The sequence below is a fragment of the Mustelus asterias genome, chromosome 16, assembly GCF_964213995.1.
Source record: "Mustelus asterias chromosome 16, sMusAst1.hap1.1, whole genome shotgun sequence".
Classification (NCBI taxonomy): domain Eukaryota; kingdom Metazoa; phylum Chordata; class Chondrichthyes; order Carcharhiniformes; family Triakidae; genus Mustelus; species Mustelus asterias.
Window position 1 is genome coordinate 82,176,461 of NC_135816.1, and position 18,463 is coordinate 82,194,923.

General features: G+C 48.1%; 1 protein-coding gene across 1 annotated transcript in view; it reads right to left on the bottom strand.

The window, feature by feature from the left end:
- Window positions 1-1,233: 1,233 nt before the first annotated feature.
- The window catches only part of LOC144505371 (NACHT, LRR and PYD domains-containing protein 3-like), a 38,487-nt gene continuing 21,257 nt past the window's right edge, over window positions 1,234-18,463 (bottom strand). Inside the window, exon 8 of the mRNA XM_078231489.1 lies at window positions 1,234-1,501. Within this exon, the coding sequence (XP_078087615.1) occupies window positions 1,234-1,501 (268 nt within the window). The remainder of the gene's footprint in view (window positions 1,502-18,463) is intronic.

Consider the following 18,463-nt stretch of genomic DNA (forward strand, 5'->3'; position numbering starts at 1 on the left):
TCAAATTACGATTTAATTACACTTTGAATTCACTATTTCAGGCAAAATTAAGTACGGCACCTTAAGCTAGTTTGTTTGTTAAATGTCTGTAAGTACCATGCTTACAGATGCAACCTGATTGACTCACGGAGGATGAACTGTGTATATATATAACCTCCCCTCAACATCCCAGCCGTCCGCTCGTCAGGTTACTTGTTCTCATACAGAACTCATCAGTTGGAACAGGAGATGGGGAAACCAGCTGTCCTGCAGTTAAAGGAAATTTATTATCCTATTCTCAGCGTCGTCGGTGTCCCCGGTGAGCCACTCGAATCTGCCTGTTAGTTGGTGCGCAATGTTGTTGCTGTCGGTTGAATAGTTTACCTCCCCGCAGAGGTCAATAACATTTGTAGTTACTAGAGTCTATTCATTAACTGTGCATGCACTCTCAATCACTTTCAGTTCGATTGGAATTGGCATCAATGATGCTTTGCTGCGTTTAGATTGTGCTGTGGAATGAATTTAGTCCATTGCGTCTTTTCAATACCCCACGCTGACTGAGTTCTGCAGCGATTCAGTAAACTTCCCAGGTTCCCAGGAAGTAACCCCAATTGTTACTTGTTGTCCAGTGGCACAGTAGTATACTGGCACAACGGTAATCCAGAGACCCAGCATAATGTTCGTGATTCAGTTTCGAAAATGCCATTATGACTAAAAAACAGTTGTTTTAGCTTGTGGCTAAAAACCCGTTCGTTAATTAATGCCTTTTAGGGAAGGAACATTGCGACCAGTGTGACTGACACTTAAGTGGTCTCGCAAGCCACTCAGTTCTATCCAACCGTTACGAAGAAAACAACAAAAAGGAGTACGAAACACATCTAGACTCAGAAATATATACTTCATTGTCGCTGGCTCAAAATCATTTAACTCCCTCCTAACAGTACCTGCGCCTCACGGGCTGCAGTAGTTCAAAATGACAGCTCTCTACCACTTCCGCAGGATGAGGAGTGTTGGACAATTAATGCCCACATCCGGTAATTGAATGTCACGCTGAAAGGTCTACAGCGCCATCGTCAGCTATCAGCGTATAGATTTCAATCAGACACTAGGATGTTACTTGTCACCTCTCTCGCTCTTAAAACTAATTTGCTGACCATTTTGATTCTCTCCAGAGGAAACTGTGGCTTTCCCAAGTCCATCACTGTTTATATGATGGCCATGGCGGCAGCGGATCAACTGGTCATGATCAATAATTTAATGATGTATTTTATTCTCAGTTACAATTTCCCGTCTTCTTTCCTCTCTCGCACTCCTTTGTGTAAATTCCTTCTGTACATGATCGCTGTCGCCTTTGATTTCTCTGTGTGGTTCACCGTTTCTTTCACATTCAACCGATTTGTGGTCATCTGCTGCCAGAAGTTTGGAATCAAGTACTGCACAGAAAAAACTGCGGCAGTTGTTGTGACAGTGATATCGGTCCTGATATTTGTGAAGAACATCAGCATTCTGTACGCAGTCCAACCTGAGAAAATAAGTAACATATTAGAATGGGGCTGCCAGTTCAGTGTCGCTTTTTTTTCCCTCTCCAGCACGTTTAGCATTCATCTGGTTTCACAGTGTCTCACTCGTTTGGTTTCCTTTTGCGTTGATCGCATTGTTTAACTCTATAACTGACTCTATGATTGGCTTTTGCTACCAAATAAACCTGTTGGACTTTAACGCGGTGTTGTGAAACTTCTTACTAACTCTATAACTGTCAGACACATTATAGTGAGCAGACGAGCCCCGGGGGGCTTCAGGACTCACAGGGGTCAGGATCAGAGCGACGCGGAGATGCATGTGGGAAGGAAATCCATCATTTTACTGTTCGCAATTTCGGGCAGTTTCGTTCTGTGTGGACGACTACTGCCGTGACGCTGGTGGCGAACAAACTGACAAACACCACTTATTACCGAGGCGACCTGTCAGCTCCAGGATATATCGCCACGGAAACTGCAGCGATGCTGAGGTAATTGAGCTCCTGTCTGAACACTTGCATTTACGCAAGGACACAAAGGAAATTCCGTGAAGAGCTGAAAACTTTGGCAACATTTCCCTATAAACCAATTTTGAGATTCGGCATCGAATATGAATTAAAATGACGAATTCAGCCGGAGGAGTTCTGTAACCAAAGTTCGAATTCAACTCAGCTTCATTGTAGCGCAACTTTGATTCAAGTGTTCATGTGTGACAATGTTTGCGTGTATTCGACACGTTCGATGTTTGTTTTGATAGTGTTTCCTAAAATATTCATGCTTTTTTCAGCGTAACATATAATTATTATGACTATCTACCAAGGTTTGAAGTATAATTTGTAGCATAAATCGGGTCAGAATGTGCGGAGGGTGACAATATGGTGACAATTTTTTTTTTTTTCATTCCTTTACAGGATTTGAGCGTCCTTCTCCACGCGAGGATTTATTGCGCATCCCCAATTGCCCTTGAAATGGTAGCAGTCAGCGGTCTTCTCCAACCGCTGCAGGGTCTTAGGTGCAGGTATACTCACAGTGCTGTTAGGGAGGGTTATCAATGATTTTGACCCAATGACTGTGCAGGAACGGCAATATATTTCCAGGTCAGGATGTTGACGAACCTGATGTGGAACTTCCAGGAGGTGGTTTTCCCAGGTTCGTACTGGTTGTGGGTTTGAAAGATGCTGGTAAATGAGCCTTGGTGTGTTCCTGCGGTGCATGTTGTCGCTAGTACACACAGCTGCTACAATGCGTCAGTGTCATAGAGTCATAGAGGTTTACAGCATGGAAACAGGCCCTTCGGCCCAACTTGACCATGCCGCCCTTTTTTTTAAACCCCGAAGCTAATCCCAATTGCCCGCATTTGGCCCATATCCCTCTATATCCATCGTAGCCATGTAACTATCTAAATGCTTCTTAAAAGATAAAATTATACCCGCCTCTATTACTACCTCTGGCTGCTTGTTCCAGACACTCGCCATCCTTTGTATGAAAAGAATTGCCCCTCTGGACACTTTCATATCTCTCCCCTCTGACCATAAACCTATGCCCTCTAGTTTTAGACTCCCCTACCTTTGGGAAAAGATATTGACTATCTCCCTTGTCTATGCCCCTCATTATTTTTATAGACCTCTACAAGGTCACCCCTCAGCCTCCGAGGGTCCAGAGCAAAAATGTCCCAGTCTATTCAGCCTCTCCTTATAACTCAATCCATCAAGTCCCAGTAGCATTCTAGTAAATATTTTCTGCACTCTTTCTAGTTTAATAATATCCTTTCTATAATAGGGTGACCAGAACTGCACACAGTATTCCAAGTGTGGCCTTACCAAGGTCTTGTGTAACTTCAACAAGACGTCCCAACTCCTGTATTCAATGTTCTGACCGATGAAACCAAGCATGCCGAATGCCTTCTTCACCAATCTGTCCACCTGTGACTCCTGTTTCAAGGAGCTATGAACATGTACCCCGAGATCTCTTTGTTCTGTATGTTGTGGTGGAGGGAGTGATTGCTTGTCTTTCGGGCTGCTTTGTTCTGGATGTTTTCGAGCTTCAAAAGTGTTGTTGGAGCTGGGCTTATCCAGACATTCTTCACTTGTGTCTTGTAGATGTTGTACAGACTTTGAGGCGTCAGGACGTTAGTTACTCACGCCAGGATACCCAGCCTCTTATCTGTTCTTGCAGCAAGGATATTAATATGGCGAGTCAACTTACCTTTCTGGCCGAATGTATCACGCTGAATGTTCTTTTTAAGTCAACGAACGAGAATCTTCTGTGGGAGTTTACTGAGTCGGAAGTGGGGATGTTCGCCGATGACTGCATAATGTGCAGCACCATTCACGACTCCTCAGACACTGAAGCAGTGCATGTTCAAATGCAGCCAAATCTGGACAATAAAAAAGTGTTGGTCTGACAAGTGGCAACTAACATTCGCGGCACACAAATGCCGAGCAATGACAATCACCATGAAGAAAAACTGTAACCACCGCCCCTGGACATGTGTTACCATCACTGAATCCCCCACTGTCAATATATTTGAAATATCCATTGAATAGAAACTCAACAGGAATCGCTACATAAACACAATGGCTACAAGAGTAGGCCAGACGTTAGGAATACTGCGACGAGAATTCACCTCATGACTCCCCAAAGCCTGTCTATCATCTTGAAGGCACAAGTCAGGAATGTGATGGAATACTTCCCACTTGTCTGGATGGTTGCAGCTGCAACAACACTCAAAAAGCTTGACACCATCCAGGACAAATCAGCCCACTTGATTGGCACTACATCCACAAACATACACTCCCATCGCCAACGCTCAGTCGCAGCCGTGTGTACCATCTACAAGATTCACTGCATAAATTCACCAAAGACTCTCAGACAACACTTTCCAAACCCACGACGTCTTCCACCGAGAAGGACAAGGGCAGGAGATACGTAAGAACACCACCACCTGCAAGGTCCCTTGTGAACTACTCACCACCCTAACGTGGGAATATATCGCCGTTGCTTCGCAGTCACTAAGTCAACATCCTGGAATTCCCTCTCTCAGGGCATTGTGGGTAAACTCACAGAACATAAAATGCAGCATTTCAAGAAGGCTGCTCACCACCATCTTCGCAAGGGCAACTAGGGATTGACAATAAATGCTGGCCAGCTGGCGACGTCCATGTCTCATGAATGAATAAAAAAAACATATTAAAGCGAATCTCCTCAAAGGAAATATTCCCTGTGGTACTACCTGGTTGACGCACAATATGACGGAGGACAGGGATTCCCAAACTGTCAAGTCACAGTCTGCACCCGGCTATTCCATCCATTTGGATTATTTTGGAACTCTCTGGGCAGTCCGTAGGAACAATTACACTCGTTTGCATATGACGCTGGGGAAGGTTAACGTTTTCTATGATTTGGGTAAGACGTTCGGAGGACCTCCTTACATTTTATATTTCCGAAAGTAGCTTGAAGAGGCTGGGGAGTAGCGGTATTGCCATTAGATTAGCAATCCAGAGAGCCAGGAAAATGCTCTGCGGATTCTTGTTTGAAGTTAAATTCAATAAAATCTTAAATGAAATGACGAACGCAGACCACGAATCCACTGGCTTACATGTAGAACCGTCCTACAAGTTACTGTATAATCAAGAGCAATGTGTTTGACTACTAAACACCCTCGGGAGTGACATAGCAGCCGTTCAGTTCAAGGGGTAAACATTGTTGTGCTATAAATGCTGGTTCAGCCATCGATGACCACTTCTGATGAATTAATCAGCGGCACGGTGACACAGGGGTTACCACTGCTGTCTCACAGCGGCAGGGACACAGTTCCAATTACCGCCTTGGGTGACTGTGTGGAGTTTGCAGACTCTCGCTGTGTCTGCGTGGGTTTCCTTTGGGTGCACCGCTATCCAAAGATCTGCGGGTTAGATCGATTGGCCAAGCTTAATTGACCCTTAATGTGCCAAGATGTGGCGGCTATATTGGTTAGCAATGTGAAAAGTGTGCAGTTACGGGGATAGGGCGGGGCAGAGGGCATCGTTAAACTGCCCGGTCAGTGAGTTGTCCAGACTTGATGGGACGAATGGTCTCTTCTGCATTGTCGGGATTCTACGAGAATGAATAACTTTTGATATTGCAGGATTAGAAAATATAGCCACCCGTTAATCTACATTTACAAAGTATATGTGTCACTAATTAGGTAAACATGCCCAGCATATTAAATTTTGTAAACATTCATGGTCTGATTGAAATAAAAAGGCTGGTTGCAAGGCAGATGCAACAAGGTGGCCTGAACTTAAAACTTAAACTGAAACATGTATTCACTTCTTGTGTTTAAGGGTAGGAAACCCCCCACGCGATGAAATTTTCCGGGGGGAAAACGTGAAAATCATGAATATATCGAAAGGTGACAATAGGCTGCCTCAAAACTCTACATTTCAGAAGAGGTTAAAGGAGCAGAGACTGTTGAGCGTGTCGGGCATGTCAGAACAAGAATGCATTTATGCTGTCAATTGATCCACTGAGGTAGCATTCGGACGGCCTTTTGTTTCCTCTTGATGAAATCAAAGGAATCAAGGCTGTCCTGTAAGGTATTTTATGGCTTTGGATACGGAAGATGGATCCGGTGGAAGAAGGCGATCTGGAATTTAATGGAAACAAGTGCTTCAAATTTAGTTTGTTGTGGCATAGGGGCTGATAGAGAACAAAAATGTGCGGGTGGGTTTTATTTAAGAACGTACTAGTTCTTCTACGTGAGGTAAGTGGCAGTTTGTGGAGCGCTGCAAGAAACTGGATATTCAAGTCTAAACGTGTAACAGAATGAGTAACCGTTTCAGTGACGGAATTGTAGCAGTTTTCACAGGTGGGAACAAGGGAGTTATGGACAGTATGGACAGATCGTTGTCTGGTGGGAGGGAGGGCAGATCGCTCTCTGGTTGGTGGCGGGGCGGGGGGGGGGGGCGGGGAGGAGGAGGGAGGCCCGATCATTCGCTGGTGGGAGGGGAGGCCCTATCATTTTCGGGGTTGGGGGGAGGCCCGAACATTCGCTGGGGGGTGGGGGGGGCGAACATTTTCTGGGGGAGGGAGGCCCGATCATTCTCTGGGGGGAAGGTGGTGGAGGCCCGATCATTCTCTGGGGGTCGGGGTGGGGAGGTCCGATCATTCTCTGGTGGGGAGGGTGGAGGTGGGGGGAGGAGGGTCCGCTGTCACTCCGTGGGTGATCGGTGGAGGGGAAGAGGGCAGGGGGCCGCGATTGGTCTGGGTAACGGGAGGGTGAGTGGATAAGGGGGCCAGTTGTGTTGTGGACGTGGGGCGGTGTCTGTGGGGGCCATCGCTCCCTCTTGTTGCTCCCGGGCCGTTTTATCCGCTTTTTCCAGCCCGGGAGCGATGTGACAGGAGATAATTTTTCGATGGTTTTTTTCTCACTGCGCATGCGCTGTTCGAAGCTCCGATCAGACCAGCAGCGTTTCAGACGCGATAAGCCCCGCCCACGGCGCAATTCAGACTCGCGATTGTTTTTCGGTCTAAGTGCACCCGAAACCTGAGAGCAGGTTTCCAAGTTCGATCTGAATTGCGCCCAGATTCAGCACTTCGAATCAAAATGGTAAAATCGGACTTCCTCTACCAGCAACGCACAGGGGCAGCAGTGTATACCATCTAAAGGTTACACCGCAGGAACTCAGCAAAGCTCCTGAGACTTCGATGATTGGTATCTCGAAGGTCTTGGACAACAGACTGAGGGGGCATCATTACCTGGAATTCCTCCTCCAAATCACTGACGCGCACTGAAGACAAGTCATCGGACTCGAAACTTAACTCTGTTCTCTCTCCTCAGGTGTTGCCTGGCCTGCAGAGAGTTTGAGGCGTTTTGTTTTATTGGTCACCATCCTGACTTGGACATTTAAGACCGTTGCTTGTCTGTCGTTTTCTCAATATCCTAGAGCTCCCTCCATATCAGCACTGTGGATGTAGCTATGTACTGTCGCAGTTCAAGAAGGCAACTTACCACTCACTCTCTTCTCATGGACAATTAGCGATGGTGAATGTGTGTTGGCCTAGCCACCGACAGGATCCCGCCATGACAGGATTGGAATTTAACAGTATGGCGGAGGAGCCTTTAATGGGCCGGAGAGAAGCTGGAGCAAAATATTTTGTTCCTATAAAACAGACAATCTTCATGAGTCGCCTAGTCCCTCCCCTGTGCACCCATATTCAGGATGGATTATTTGCGATTTATGTTCTCGCATAGAATTCACGTAATGTTGAGTGTTCTAGACTGTTAGCTGATATAACAGCCTCCAGCGACTTAATGGGTCACTGCCCCAAGCTAAGAAACATGTTCCTTGGCTGAAACGTTTTCTGAACTACCTGGGGAACTCTAACAACTAGTTGATTGACCTATTGATATCTGTAATCTCAGATTCTATGTATTGACGGTCCAAGGTTTTTTTCTATGTAAGAGTGCAGAAGACCTGAAAGGTTTGTTTTCATAGACACTAGGTATAACGGATAAAGTATATTGTATTTTCAGCAGAAGTATCGAGTTGAATGACAGTTTCTTGTTCTCAAGCAGGCGACTGGTGAGACAATCATCAGGCAGGCGACGAGATGGTGTGCTGTTGCCTGCGATATTGGTTTGCCAGCGGTGTAAAGATGAGGGTAGCCAATGAACTACAACCGAGGCTTTACCGATGCAATTTTTCAAAGCTATCGCGGCCTTTTGGCTAAGATGAAGCCTGAAAGTAATCCCAGGAGGGGGTGCAATGCCTCATCCTGTCAGCTTTGATCTTGTTTGATCAAGCCCAAAATGGGATGCAATGTCTCGTCTTGTCAGTTTAGATTTGGTTTGTCCCTCATGTGCTAACCATAACTGAACATAAATTTGAATTGGCTTTTTTTATTCAAATTAAAGTACATCAAGATAAAATAAAAGGACTCCATTGGTTTAATGGGCTTTTCCAGATCCGATCCAAAATTATAATTCCTCTCTGTCGCAAGCTGCAGGGGTTAAATGGCTCATTTCCGTGCCTATAAAACAAGCTCATGAAGTTGAACAGCCGACTGGTGATGCCTTATAATAAACTCAATGGCTGATTGAGTTAAGCCTGTTTAGGTGTGACAGGTTTGATGGTCTATATGACTCATTCCTGTTCGCGTGTAACCGTCTCGAAGTGCGGAGTGGATTACCACTGATCTCGCTTCGTAGTTTCAAGATATTTAATACAGGCCGGTCTTCGCATGCAAAGACCGGAAGAGAGTCATGTCCTCTTCCGCTTTCAATGAAAAATATTTCAGTGCATTCTTCTGTTCATCCGTAGAAGATTTGAGGTGCTTAAAGGTTTACCATTAATATCATATGTCAGCCATTTCGAGTGGAATTGTCTTCCTTTTCCAAAGATAGGCCGACAAGAGGTGAGGCCACATTGGATTTGGTACTGGGAAATGAACCAGGTCAAATGTTAGATTTGGTTGTGGGAGAGCACTTTGGAGATAGTGACCACAATTCGGTGTCTTTTGTTATTGCAATGGAGAGGGATAGGGCCGTACGGCAGGGCAAGGCTTACAATTGGGGGAGAGTTAATTATGATGCGATTAGGCAAGAATTAGGGGGCATACGATGGCAACAGAAACTGTCAGGGAAAGGCACGAATGAAAAGTGGAACTTTTTCAAGGAACAAATACTGGGTGTCCTTGACAGGTATGCCCCTGTCACGCAGGGAGGAAATGGCCGCGTGAGGGAACCATGGTTCACGAAAGAGGTGGAATGTCTTGTGAAAAGGAAGAGGGCAGCTTATGTAGGGATGAGGAAACAAGGTTCAGATGGCTCGATTGAGGGTTACAAGATAGCAAGGAATGAGCTGAAAAAGGGGTTTAGGAGAGCTAGGAGGGGACATGAGAATTCCTTGGTGGGTCGGATCAAGGAAAACCCCAAGGCTTTTTATCTTATGTGAGGAATAAAAGAATGACCAGGGTGAGGTTCGGGCCGGTCAAGAACAGTAGTGGGAACTTGTGTATGGAGTCAGTAGAGATAGGCGAGGTGATGAATGAATACTTTTCTTCAGTGTTCACCAAGGAGAGGGGCCATGTTTTTGAGGAAGAGAAGGTGTTACAGGTTAATAGACTGGAGGACATAGATGTTCGGAGGGAGGATGTACTGGCAGTTTTGAATAAACTGAAGGTCGATAAGTCCCCTGGGCCTGATGAAATGTATCCTAGGATTCTTTGGGAGGCAAGGGATGAGATTGCAGAGCCTTTGGCTTTGATCTTTGGGTCCTCACTGTCCACGGGGATGGTGCCAGAGGACTGGAGAGTGGCGAATGTGGTTCCTCTGTTTAAGAAATGGAATATAAATGACCCGGGTAATTATAGACCGGTTAGTCTTACTTCGGTGGTTGGTAAATTGATGGAAAAGGTCCTTAGGGATGGGATTTACGACCATTGAGAAAGATGCGGATTAATCCGGGATAGTCAGCACGGATTTGTGAAGGGCAAGTCGTGCCTCACAAATTTGATAGAATTCTTTGAGGAGGTAACTCAGTGTGTTGATGAAGGTAGTGCAGTTGATGTCATATCCATGGATTTTAGTAAGGCGTTAGATAAGGTCCCCAATGGTCGGCTTATGATGAAAGTAAGGAGGTGTGGGATAGAGGGAAAGTTGGCCGATTGGATAGGTAACTGGCTATCTGATCGAGGACAGAGGGTGGTGGTGGATGGAACATTTTCGGACTGGAGGCAGGTTGCTAGCGGATTGCCACAGGGATCAGTGCTTGGTCCTCTGCTCTTTGTGATTTTTATTAATGACTTAGAGCAGGGGGCTGAAGGGTGGATCAGTAAATTTGCTGATGACACCAAGATTGGTGGAGTAGTGGATGAGGTGGAGGGCTGTTGTAGGCTGCAAAGAGACATAGATAGGATGCAAAGCTGGGCTGAAAAATGGCAAATGGAGTTTAACCCTGATAAATGTGAGGTGATTCATTTTGGTAGGACAAATTTAAATGTGGATTACAGGGTCAAAGGTAGGGTTCTGAAGACTGTGGAGGAACAGAGAGATCTTGGTGTCAATATCCACAGATCTCTAAAGGTTGCCACTCAAGTGGATAGAGCGGTGAAGAAGGCCTATAGTGTGTTAGCTTTTATTAACAGGGGGTTGGAGTTTAAGAGCCATGTGGTTATGCTGCAACTGTACAGGACCTTGGTGAGACCACATTTGGAAGATTGTGTGCAGTTCTGGTCACCTCACTGTAAGAAGGATGTGGAAGCGCTGGAAAGAGTGCAGAGGAGATTCACCAGGATGCTGCCTGGTTTGGAGGGTAGGTCTTATGAGGAAAGGTTGAGGGAGCTAGGGCTGTTCTCTCTGGAGCGGAGGAGGCTGAGGGGAGACTGAATAGAGGTTTATAAAATGATGAAGGGGATAGATAGAGTGAACGTTCAAAGACTATTTCCTCGGGTGGATGGAGCTTTTACAAGGGGGCATAACTATAGGGTTCATGGTGGGAGATATAGGAAGGATATCAGAGGTAGGTTCTTTACGCAGAGAGTGGTTGGGGTGTGGAATGGACTGCCTGCAGTGATAGTGGAGTCAGACACTTCAGGAACATTTAAGCGGTTATTGGGTAGGCACATGGAGCACACTAGGATGATAGGGAGTGGGATAGCTTGATCTTGGTTTCAGAAAAAGCTCGGCACAACATCATGGGCCAAAGGGCCTGTTCTGTGCTGTACTGTTCTATGTTCCATGTTCTAGAATAAAGGTCTCGATTGTTGTATGTTCTGCTTGGACATAACACGCTGTATGCAATTAATGGGTTCCTTCAGTACACCTCTTATAGTTCCGCGGGGGTCCGGGACGAGGTCCTGGATATATCTGTTAGTTTCACACATTTAATTCGTGCATTTAAGGAAAGATCAATTACTTCTCAGTACATTTCCATTTGAACTTTAAAATGTAATCTGAGACAATCGCATGCACTGTTAAAATGCACATTGTACGATAGGTGTGTTCAAAGAGACTTTCATCTCATAGAATAATCCAAAGTATCATCAAAATAGGTAGTTTTCAAAAGCATGAATTAAGGTTCTTCAGCGTCAATTAGAAACATGCAGGACATTCATAAGTTAAAGCTAAATTAAAGGAAGCCAGCTACACACAAATGCCGCATATTGTGACAATCCAGTGGATTGGTGGCAATATGAAAATCAATAAATATACGTGAAGGAAATTATTGCAGTGAGCTGCAGAAATGAATAAAAAATGAAGACTGCTGGCCAACCATTTACCGACAGATTTTCAATGGATTAACAATTGATTCGAGGTTACATTCCTCGACTGATATATTATCTGCACTTCAAATCCCAGGAAATGTGAGGCAGATAAGCTCGGTGAATCCAATGCTGCTGATGCTAATATCAACGATTGTATTGGTTATGACAGACTGACAGGAAAGCTTTCTCTCACAAAGAGTAGCAACTCTGAGCTCAGTCCATGAGATCCCATCACGTGTTTTCCAGTGCCAAATGCCTCATCCATTCAAGCAATTACTTTTACCTCAATTTCAAGAACATCAGTCAAAGAAAACTTAAAATTATCATATATTTTGAATGACATTATGGTATTTCCCCGAGGTGTTGCTTACTGCAGAGTCCTGGGGAGCCATCACCAATTTCTGGAAACTCCAGTACAAGATCGGAGAGTTCGTCATGTAGTGAAAATTGTTTTCTTAATCGTAGCAGTTCCGGAATCAATATTCACACACAGGCAATTAAACAACAAGGGTGGAAAATTCCATATGCAGATCCAATGTGTAGGGGTTGTTGTTCCAAGTATTCTTCCTGGAAAGCAGTGGATACTGAACTTAATCAAAACACCTCTGAACGGATCTGCGAGTGCCACCATGGGTTTATTAAAGGTAACACATCGCTGACTTTTTAAGGAGGTCTTAATGTTGGAGTAACTGCTGTTCAGTATTGTTTGTGAAGTTCCCATTTCTTTTTTTGTCAATCTATTCTGATAGTATGCGACATGATTTGGATTGTGTGATCACTTATTGTGATGCTCGAATTATTTAAAACAGTGTTGAAATATTCTGTTAGTTCGTGGCCAGTTTAGCATGAAACATGTTCGGGAAGGGAAGTCTTTAGCTTAACATTGCAATGCATATCTGGAATATAAATTGGAATTGGACAATTAATTTCATGTCTGCAAGTCAGCTATTCGAATCATGGTTGAATCTCGTCTTAAGCAGCTACTTGAATGAATGGTGAAAGTTTGACATTATAACATGATCGCTGAAGGGTAACAAGTCAGTAAAGAGTAATTATCATTTGTCTACCATACACGATTGCGAATTCAGTTCTTGCAAATGAAACTTGGAGCTGGGCACTCACAGGTGCAAAACACCGGTGTACATATGAAAGTGAGTAAGTGGCGCCTGCCGGCACCATAAAGGGCTTCTGTGGCCATTGGGCACTGCAGGGACTGCGGTGCATAATCGACCTATTTAATCTCATTTCTTTTGTTTTCTTTTGTTTTTCCTCTGACATTCACTTTACTCTGCTGCAGTATCCCTTTGAGGAACTTCATTTTTTAAATCATCCACCAGGTTTTTTAAACATTTTATTTGCTTAACAGGAAACAGCATGTCGCAAAAGACCGCAAATACTACACAGACTAATTTGTTAGAGACCATCCGATGCCCTTTCTCAGCTGAGGCTTTTGGTCAATTTTATTTCTTTCTATCACTGATGTGTTATGACAATCAAGACTGATTGATATCACGTTTTATTAAGGACGAAATCTACACCGGAGAATAAGGTGAAGTTCGCGTTTATGACTGTGAGTTGTATGTGATCTTTACCCGGGTTTGCTTAGTAACCAGCTGAGTCAGAAATATTACTCATTCAATCACTCGAATCAGCGGCAGGACGCAAGGTGCAAACTTGAAAAGGCTGAGTGTGATTACTGTTTGCTGCACAAGGACATCTATATATGGCATGGGGAACTTTAACCTTCCAAATATTGATTGGAACCTTCATAGGTCGAATAGTTCGGATGGGGCAGTTTTTGTGCAGTGCGTGCAGGAGGGGTTCCTGACACAATCTGTGGATAAGCCGACAAGAGGTGGGGCCACATTGGATTTGGTAATGGGAAATGAACCGGGCCAAGTGTTGGATTTGGTTGTGGGAGAGCACTTTGGAGATAGTGACCACAATTCGGTGTCTTTTGTTATTGCAATGGAGAGGGAGAGGGCCATACGGCAGGGCATAGTTTACAATTGGGGGAGAGATAATTATGATGCAATCAGGCGGGAATTAGGAAGCATAGGATGGGAACAAAAGTTGTCAGGCAAAGGCACTCATGATAAGTGGAACTTTTTCAAGGAAAAAATACTGCGTGTCCTTGATAGGTATGTCCCTGCCAGGCAGAGAGGAAATGGCCGAGTGAGGGAACCATGGTTCAGAAAAGAGGTGGAATGTCTTGTCCTCTTTTCAGGTCAAACCAAACCAAATAAACAAACTCAGATTAAATCAGGACAAAGTAAAAGGGGCAGCTCCCCAAAAAGGAGGGGGAACAGCCCGAACAGAAATCAAAGTACGAAGGAAACTTAAAAACATCAAATTAAAATGTGATTATTAGGGTCAATAATGCACCCCAACCCCTGCGGTGCCCAGCGGGCGCGGAAAGCGTCAACCTCGCCCGTGGACACCGCATGCTCCCTCTCCAGGGACACCTGGCCGCGAACGTAGCCGCGGTAGAGGGGCAGACAGTCAGGATGGACGGCCCCCTCGATCGCCCGCTGCCTGGACCGGTAAATGGCGCGTTTCGCCAGGCCCAGGAGCAGGTTCACGAGGAGGTCGCCATCCCGACCCTCCCCTCTCCGCACCGGGTGTCCGTAGATCAGGAGCGTGGGACTGAAGTGCAGACAAAATATCAACAAAAGGTTCTTTAGGAAAACATAAAGGGAGTGCAGCCTAAGACACTCAACATAGACATGGTCCACGGACTCCACAAGGCCGCAGAAAGGGCAGTCTTCGGAGCCCGTGAACCAGTGAATCCTACGGTTGTGCGGAACTGCTGCATGCATCACCCTCCACCCCAGGTCCCCGACGTAATTGGGGGAGATCCCTCCGTAGAGGGACCTCCAGCGGGGACCTCCGCCGCCCAGCGGCAACAAGGCCCGCCAAGGTGTATCCGGGCGACAGGCGAGGAGGCAGTAGTGGAAGGTGTGCAGCAGCAGCCCGCACAGGAAACGCCTCCGCGCGGTAGAAAAAGGCACGGAGGGCATTTCCGCGAGGCGGCTCAGGCTGTGGGGCACCTCACCCAGGGAGGGGGGCTGAGGCTTTGGGCCAATGTGGAATTCCGCCCGAACAGGGGAAAGCTCGGGCAGGATCCCACCGCACGCCTGCGCCGTCTCAAGTTTGCGTGCAGTTTCGGGGCCGAGCACGACCGTCCTAAGGTCTAGGATGGCTTTGGCCGTGCGCCGGACGGTCGTCCCCGCGCGCTCAGCCAGCACGCGGGGACTCATCCAGCCCGCTCCTCCGCCATCGAGCACGTCCCCGATTCTGGTCACCCCGGCGTCCACAGCCCTCCTCTCCGCCAGCCACCTGAAGTTATACGGCTGGAGGAGCGGATTCCTGAGCAGCGGCTCTCGCACGAGAGCCGCTACTCCTGACGGGGGAGAGCTGCGTCGCGAGGCGACCTTGTTCCAGACAGTGAGGAGGTCCTGGTAAAAGACGGGCAACACCTGCAGGGCGGTCGGAGCACGCCCCAGTTCGATATGCAGGAGCTGCACGTCATAATTGAGGCCGTGCCAGTGGCGGAAGAAATACATCGCCATGGCACACCACTGTGGAGGGGACTCAACGTAAAGGTACCTCTGCAGGGCCTGGAGGCGGAAGGTCGCTATCGGAGTGCGGAGGCACACCAGACCTTGTCCGCCCTCCTCAAGCGGGAGATACAGGACCGCAGCAGGGACCCAGTGCAGTCGATTGCCCCAGAAGAACCGCAGGAGGGTTCTTTGGATATCGGTGACAAAGCCAGGGGGAGGGGTCAAAGGGACCAGCCGGTACCACAGCACGGAGGCGACCAGCTGGTTTATGATGCGAACTCGCGCCCCGTAGGACAGCACTCGGAGCAGTCCTGTCCAGCGACTCAGGCGGGCGGAGACTTTGGCCTCCAGCTCCCGCCAGTTCGCCGGCCAGGATTCCTCGGCTGGGCAGAGATGGGCCCCCAAGTAGAGGAGGTTGGTCCTGCTCCAGGTGAAAGGCCTGAGCTCCTCCGGAAGGGGGTCCATCTCCCAAGGACTGACAAGGAGTCCGGAGCACTTGGCCCAGTTGATCCTGGCGGAGGACGCCGCGGAGTACACCACCTGGCATTCTCGCATCCTCCGCAGGTCAGCCGGGTCTGTGAACAGGAGGAGCACGTCGTCGGCGTAAGCTGACAGGACCACCCCTACGTCCGGTCCGCGCAGGGCCAAACCTGACAATCTCCTCCGCAAGAGGCGCAGGAATGGCTCCACGCATACGGAATACAGTTGGCCAGACAAGGGGCAGCCCGGCCGTACTCCTCTCCCAAAGCGAAGGGGCGCCGTCAGGGACCCGTTAACCTTAATCAGACACTCTGCGGCAGAGTACAGTAATCGGATCCGGGCGACAAAATGCGTCCCGAACCCGAATGCCCGCAGAGTCCCGAGTAAATATTCGTGCTCCACCCTGTCGAACGCCTTCTCCTGATCTAATGACAAGAAGGCGCCCGACAGACCAGTCCTCTGGGTATGATGTATCAGGTCCCGGACCAGGTGGAGATTGTCATGTATACAACAGCCCGGGACCGTGTAGGACTGGTCAGGGTGGATCAAGTGGTCCAGCACGGATCCAAGGCGTGAAGCCGTAGCCCTGGCAAAGATTTTATAATCCGTGCTGAGGAGGGAGACCGAGCGCCAGTTCTTGAGCAGGTGGAGATCCCTCTTCTTGGGCAGCAGGGCAATGACGGCCCTGCGCCACGAAAGGGGCATCTCCCCGGTAGCGACGCTCTCCCCCAGGACCCCCGTGTAGTCGCTCCCCAGGACGTCCCAGAACGCCCTGAAGAACTCTACTGTCAGCCCGTCCAGCCCAGGGGCCTTGCCCCGGCTGAGGCCATTTAGAGCGCCGGTCAGCTCGGCCATGGTGGTAGGGACCTCGAGCCTGCCGACGCCCTCCGGGCTGACCTGCGGCAGGTCCTCCCACAGAAGTCTGCGGGCATCCTCGCTGGACGGATCCGGAGAGAAGAGCGAGGTGTAATACTCCCGGGCAATGGCCCGGATGCCCTCCGGATCCGAGACGGTGGAACCGTCGTCGGCCAGCAGCGTAAGGAGCTGCTGACGGTTAGCCCGCCCTCTTTCCAGCGAGTAGAAGAAGGGGGAGCCGCGGTCCAGGTCCACCCAGAACTGGAACCGCGACCTCACGTACGTGCCGCGAGACCTGGCAAGCTGCAGGTCCCGCAGCGCGCCCTTCTTCTCCCTGTACTCCGAACGCAGGGCTGGGTCCACGTCAGGCTGACTGAGGCGTGCCTCCAGGTCGAGCACCTCCTTCTCCAACTCCTCGAGCCTGGATTTCCGCCTCTTTGTCGACTCCCTCGCGTACCCCTGACAGAAGGTACGGACGTGAGTCTTGCCCACATCCCACCAGAGCCTCAAGGAGGGGAAGCCTCCCCGCTTCCTTCTCCAGCCGGCCCAGAATCGACGGAACGAGTCCAGGAAGCGCTCGTCCTCCAGCAGCGTGTTGTTAAAGTGCCAGTACGCGGACCCCCGCCGGATGCGAGACGGCGCAAAGTCCGCCCACACCAGGTTGTGGTCCGTGCTCGACACTGGCCGCATGGAGACTGAGGACACGCCGGACATGTGCGCCTTCGAAATATAAAGGCGGTCGAGCCTGGACGCTCCGACTCCAGGCCTCACGAAAGTGAAGGCGTTGGAGCCAGTGGAATGTCTTGTCAAGAGGAAGAAGGAAGTGTATGTTAGGTTGAGAAAACAAGGTTCAGTTGGCTCGATGGAGGGTTACAAGTTCGCAAGAAATGAGCTGAAAAAGAGGCTGAGGAGATCTAGGAGGGGGCATGAGAAGTCCTTGGCGGGTCGGATCAAGGAAAACCCCAAGGCTTTTTACTCTTATGTGAGGAATAAAAGAATGACCAGGGTGAGGTTGGGGCCAGTCAAGGACGGCAGTGGGAATTTGTGCATGGAGTCAGAAGAGATAGGAGAGGTGATGAACGAATTCTTTTCTTCGGTATTCACCCTGGAGAGGGGCCATGTGCTTGAGGAAGAGAGGGTATCACAGGCTGATAGGCTGGAGGAAGTAGATGTTCGGAGGGCAGATGTACTAGCAATTTTGAATAAACTGAAAGTTGATAAGTCCCCTGGGCCTGATGAAATGTATCCTAGGATTCTTTGGGAGGCAAGGGATGAGATTGCAGAGCCTTTGGCATTGATCTTTGGGTCCTCACTGTCCACGGGGTTGGTGCTAGAGGACTGAAGAGTGGCGAATGTTGTTCCTCTGTTTAAGAAAGGGAATAGAAATGACCCTGGTAATTATAGGCCGGTTAGTCTTACTTCGGTGGTCGGTAAGTTGATGGAAAAGGTCCTCAGGGATAGGATTTACGACCATTTAGAAAGATGCGGATTAATCCGTGATAGTCAGCACGGATTTGTGAAGGGCAAGTCTTGCCTCACAAATTTGATAGAATTTTTTGAGGAGGTAACTAAGTGTGTCGATGAAGGTAGTGCAGTTGATGTCATATCCATGGATTTTAGTAAGGCGTTTGATAAAGTCCCCCACGGTCGGCTTGTGAACAAAGTAAGGATGTGTGGGATAGAGGGAAGTTTGGCCGATTGGATAGGTAACTGGCTATCTAACAGAAAACAGACGGTGGTGGTGGATGGAAAATTTTCGGACTGGAGGCAGGTTGCTCGCGGAGTGCCACAGGGATCAGTGCTTGGTCCTCTGCTCTTTGT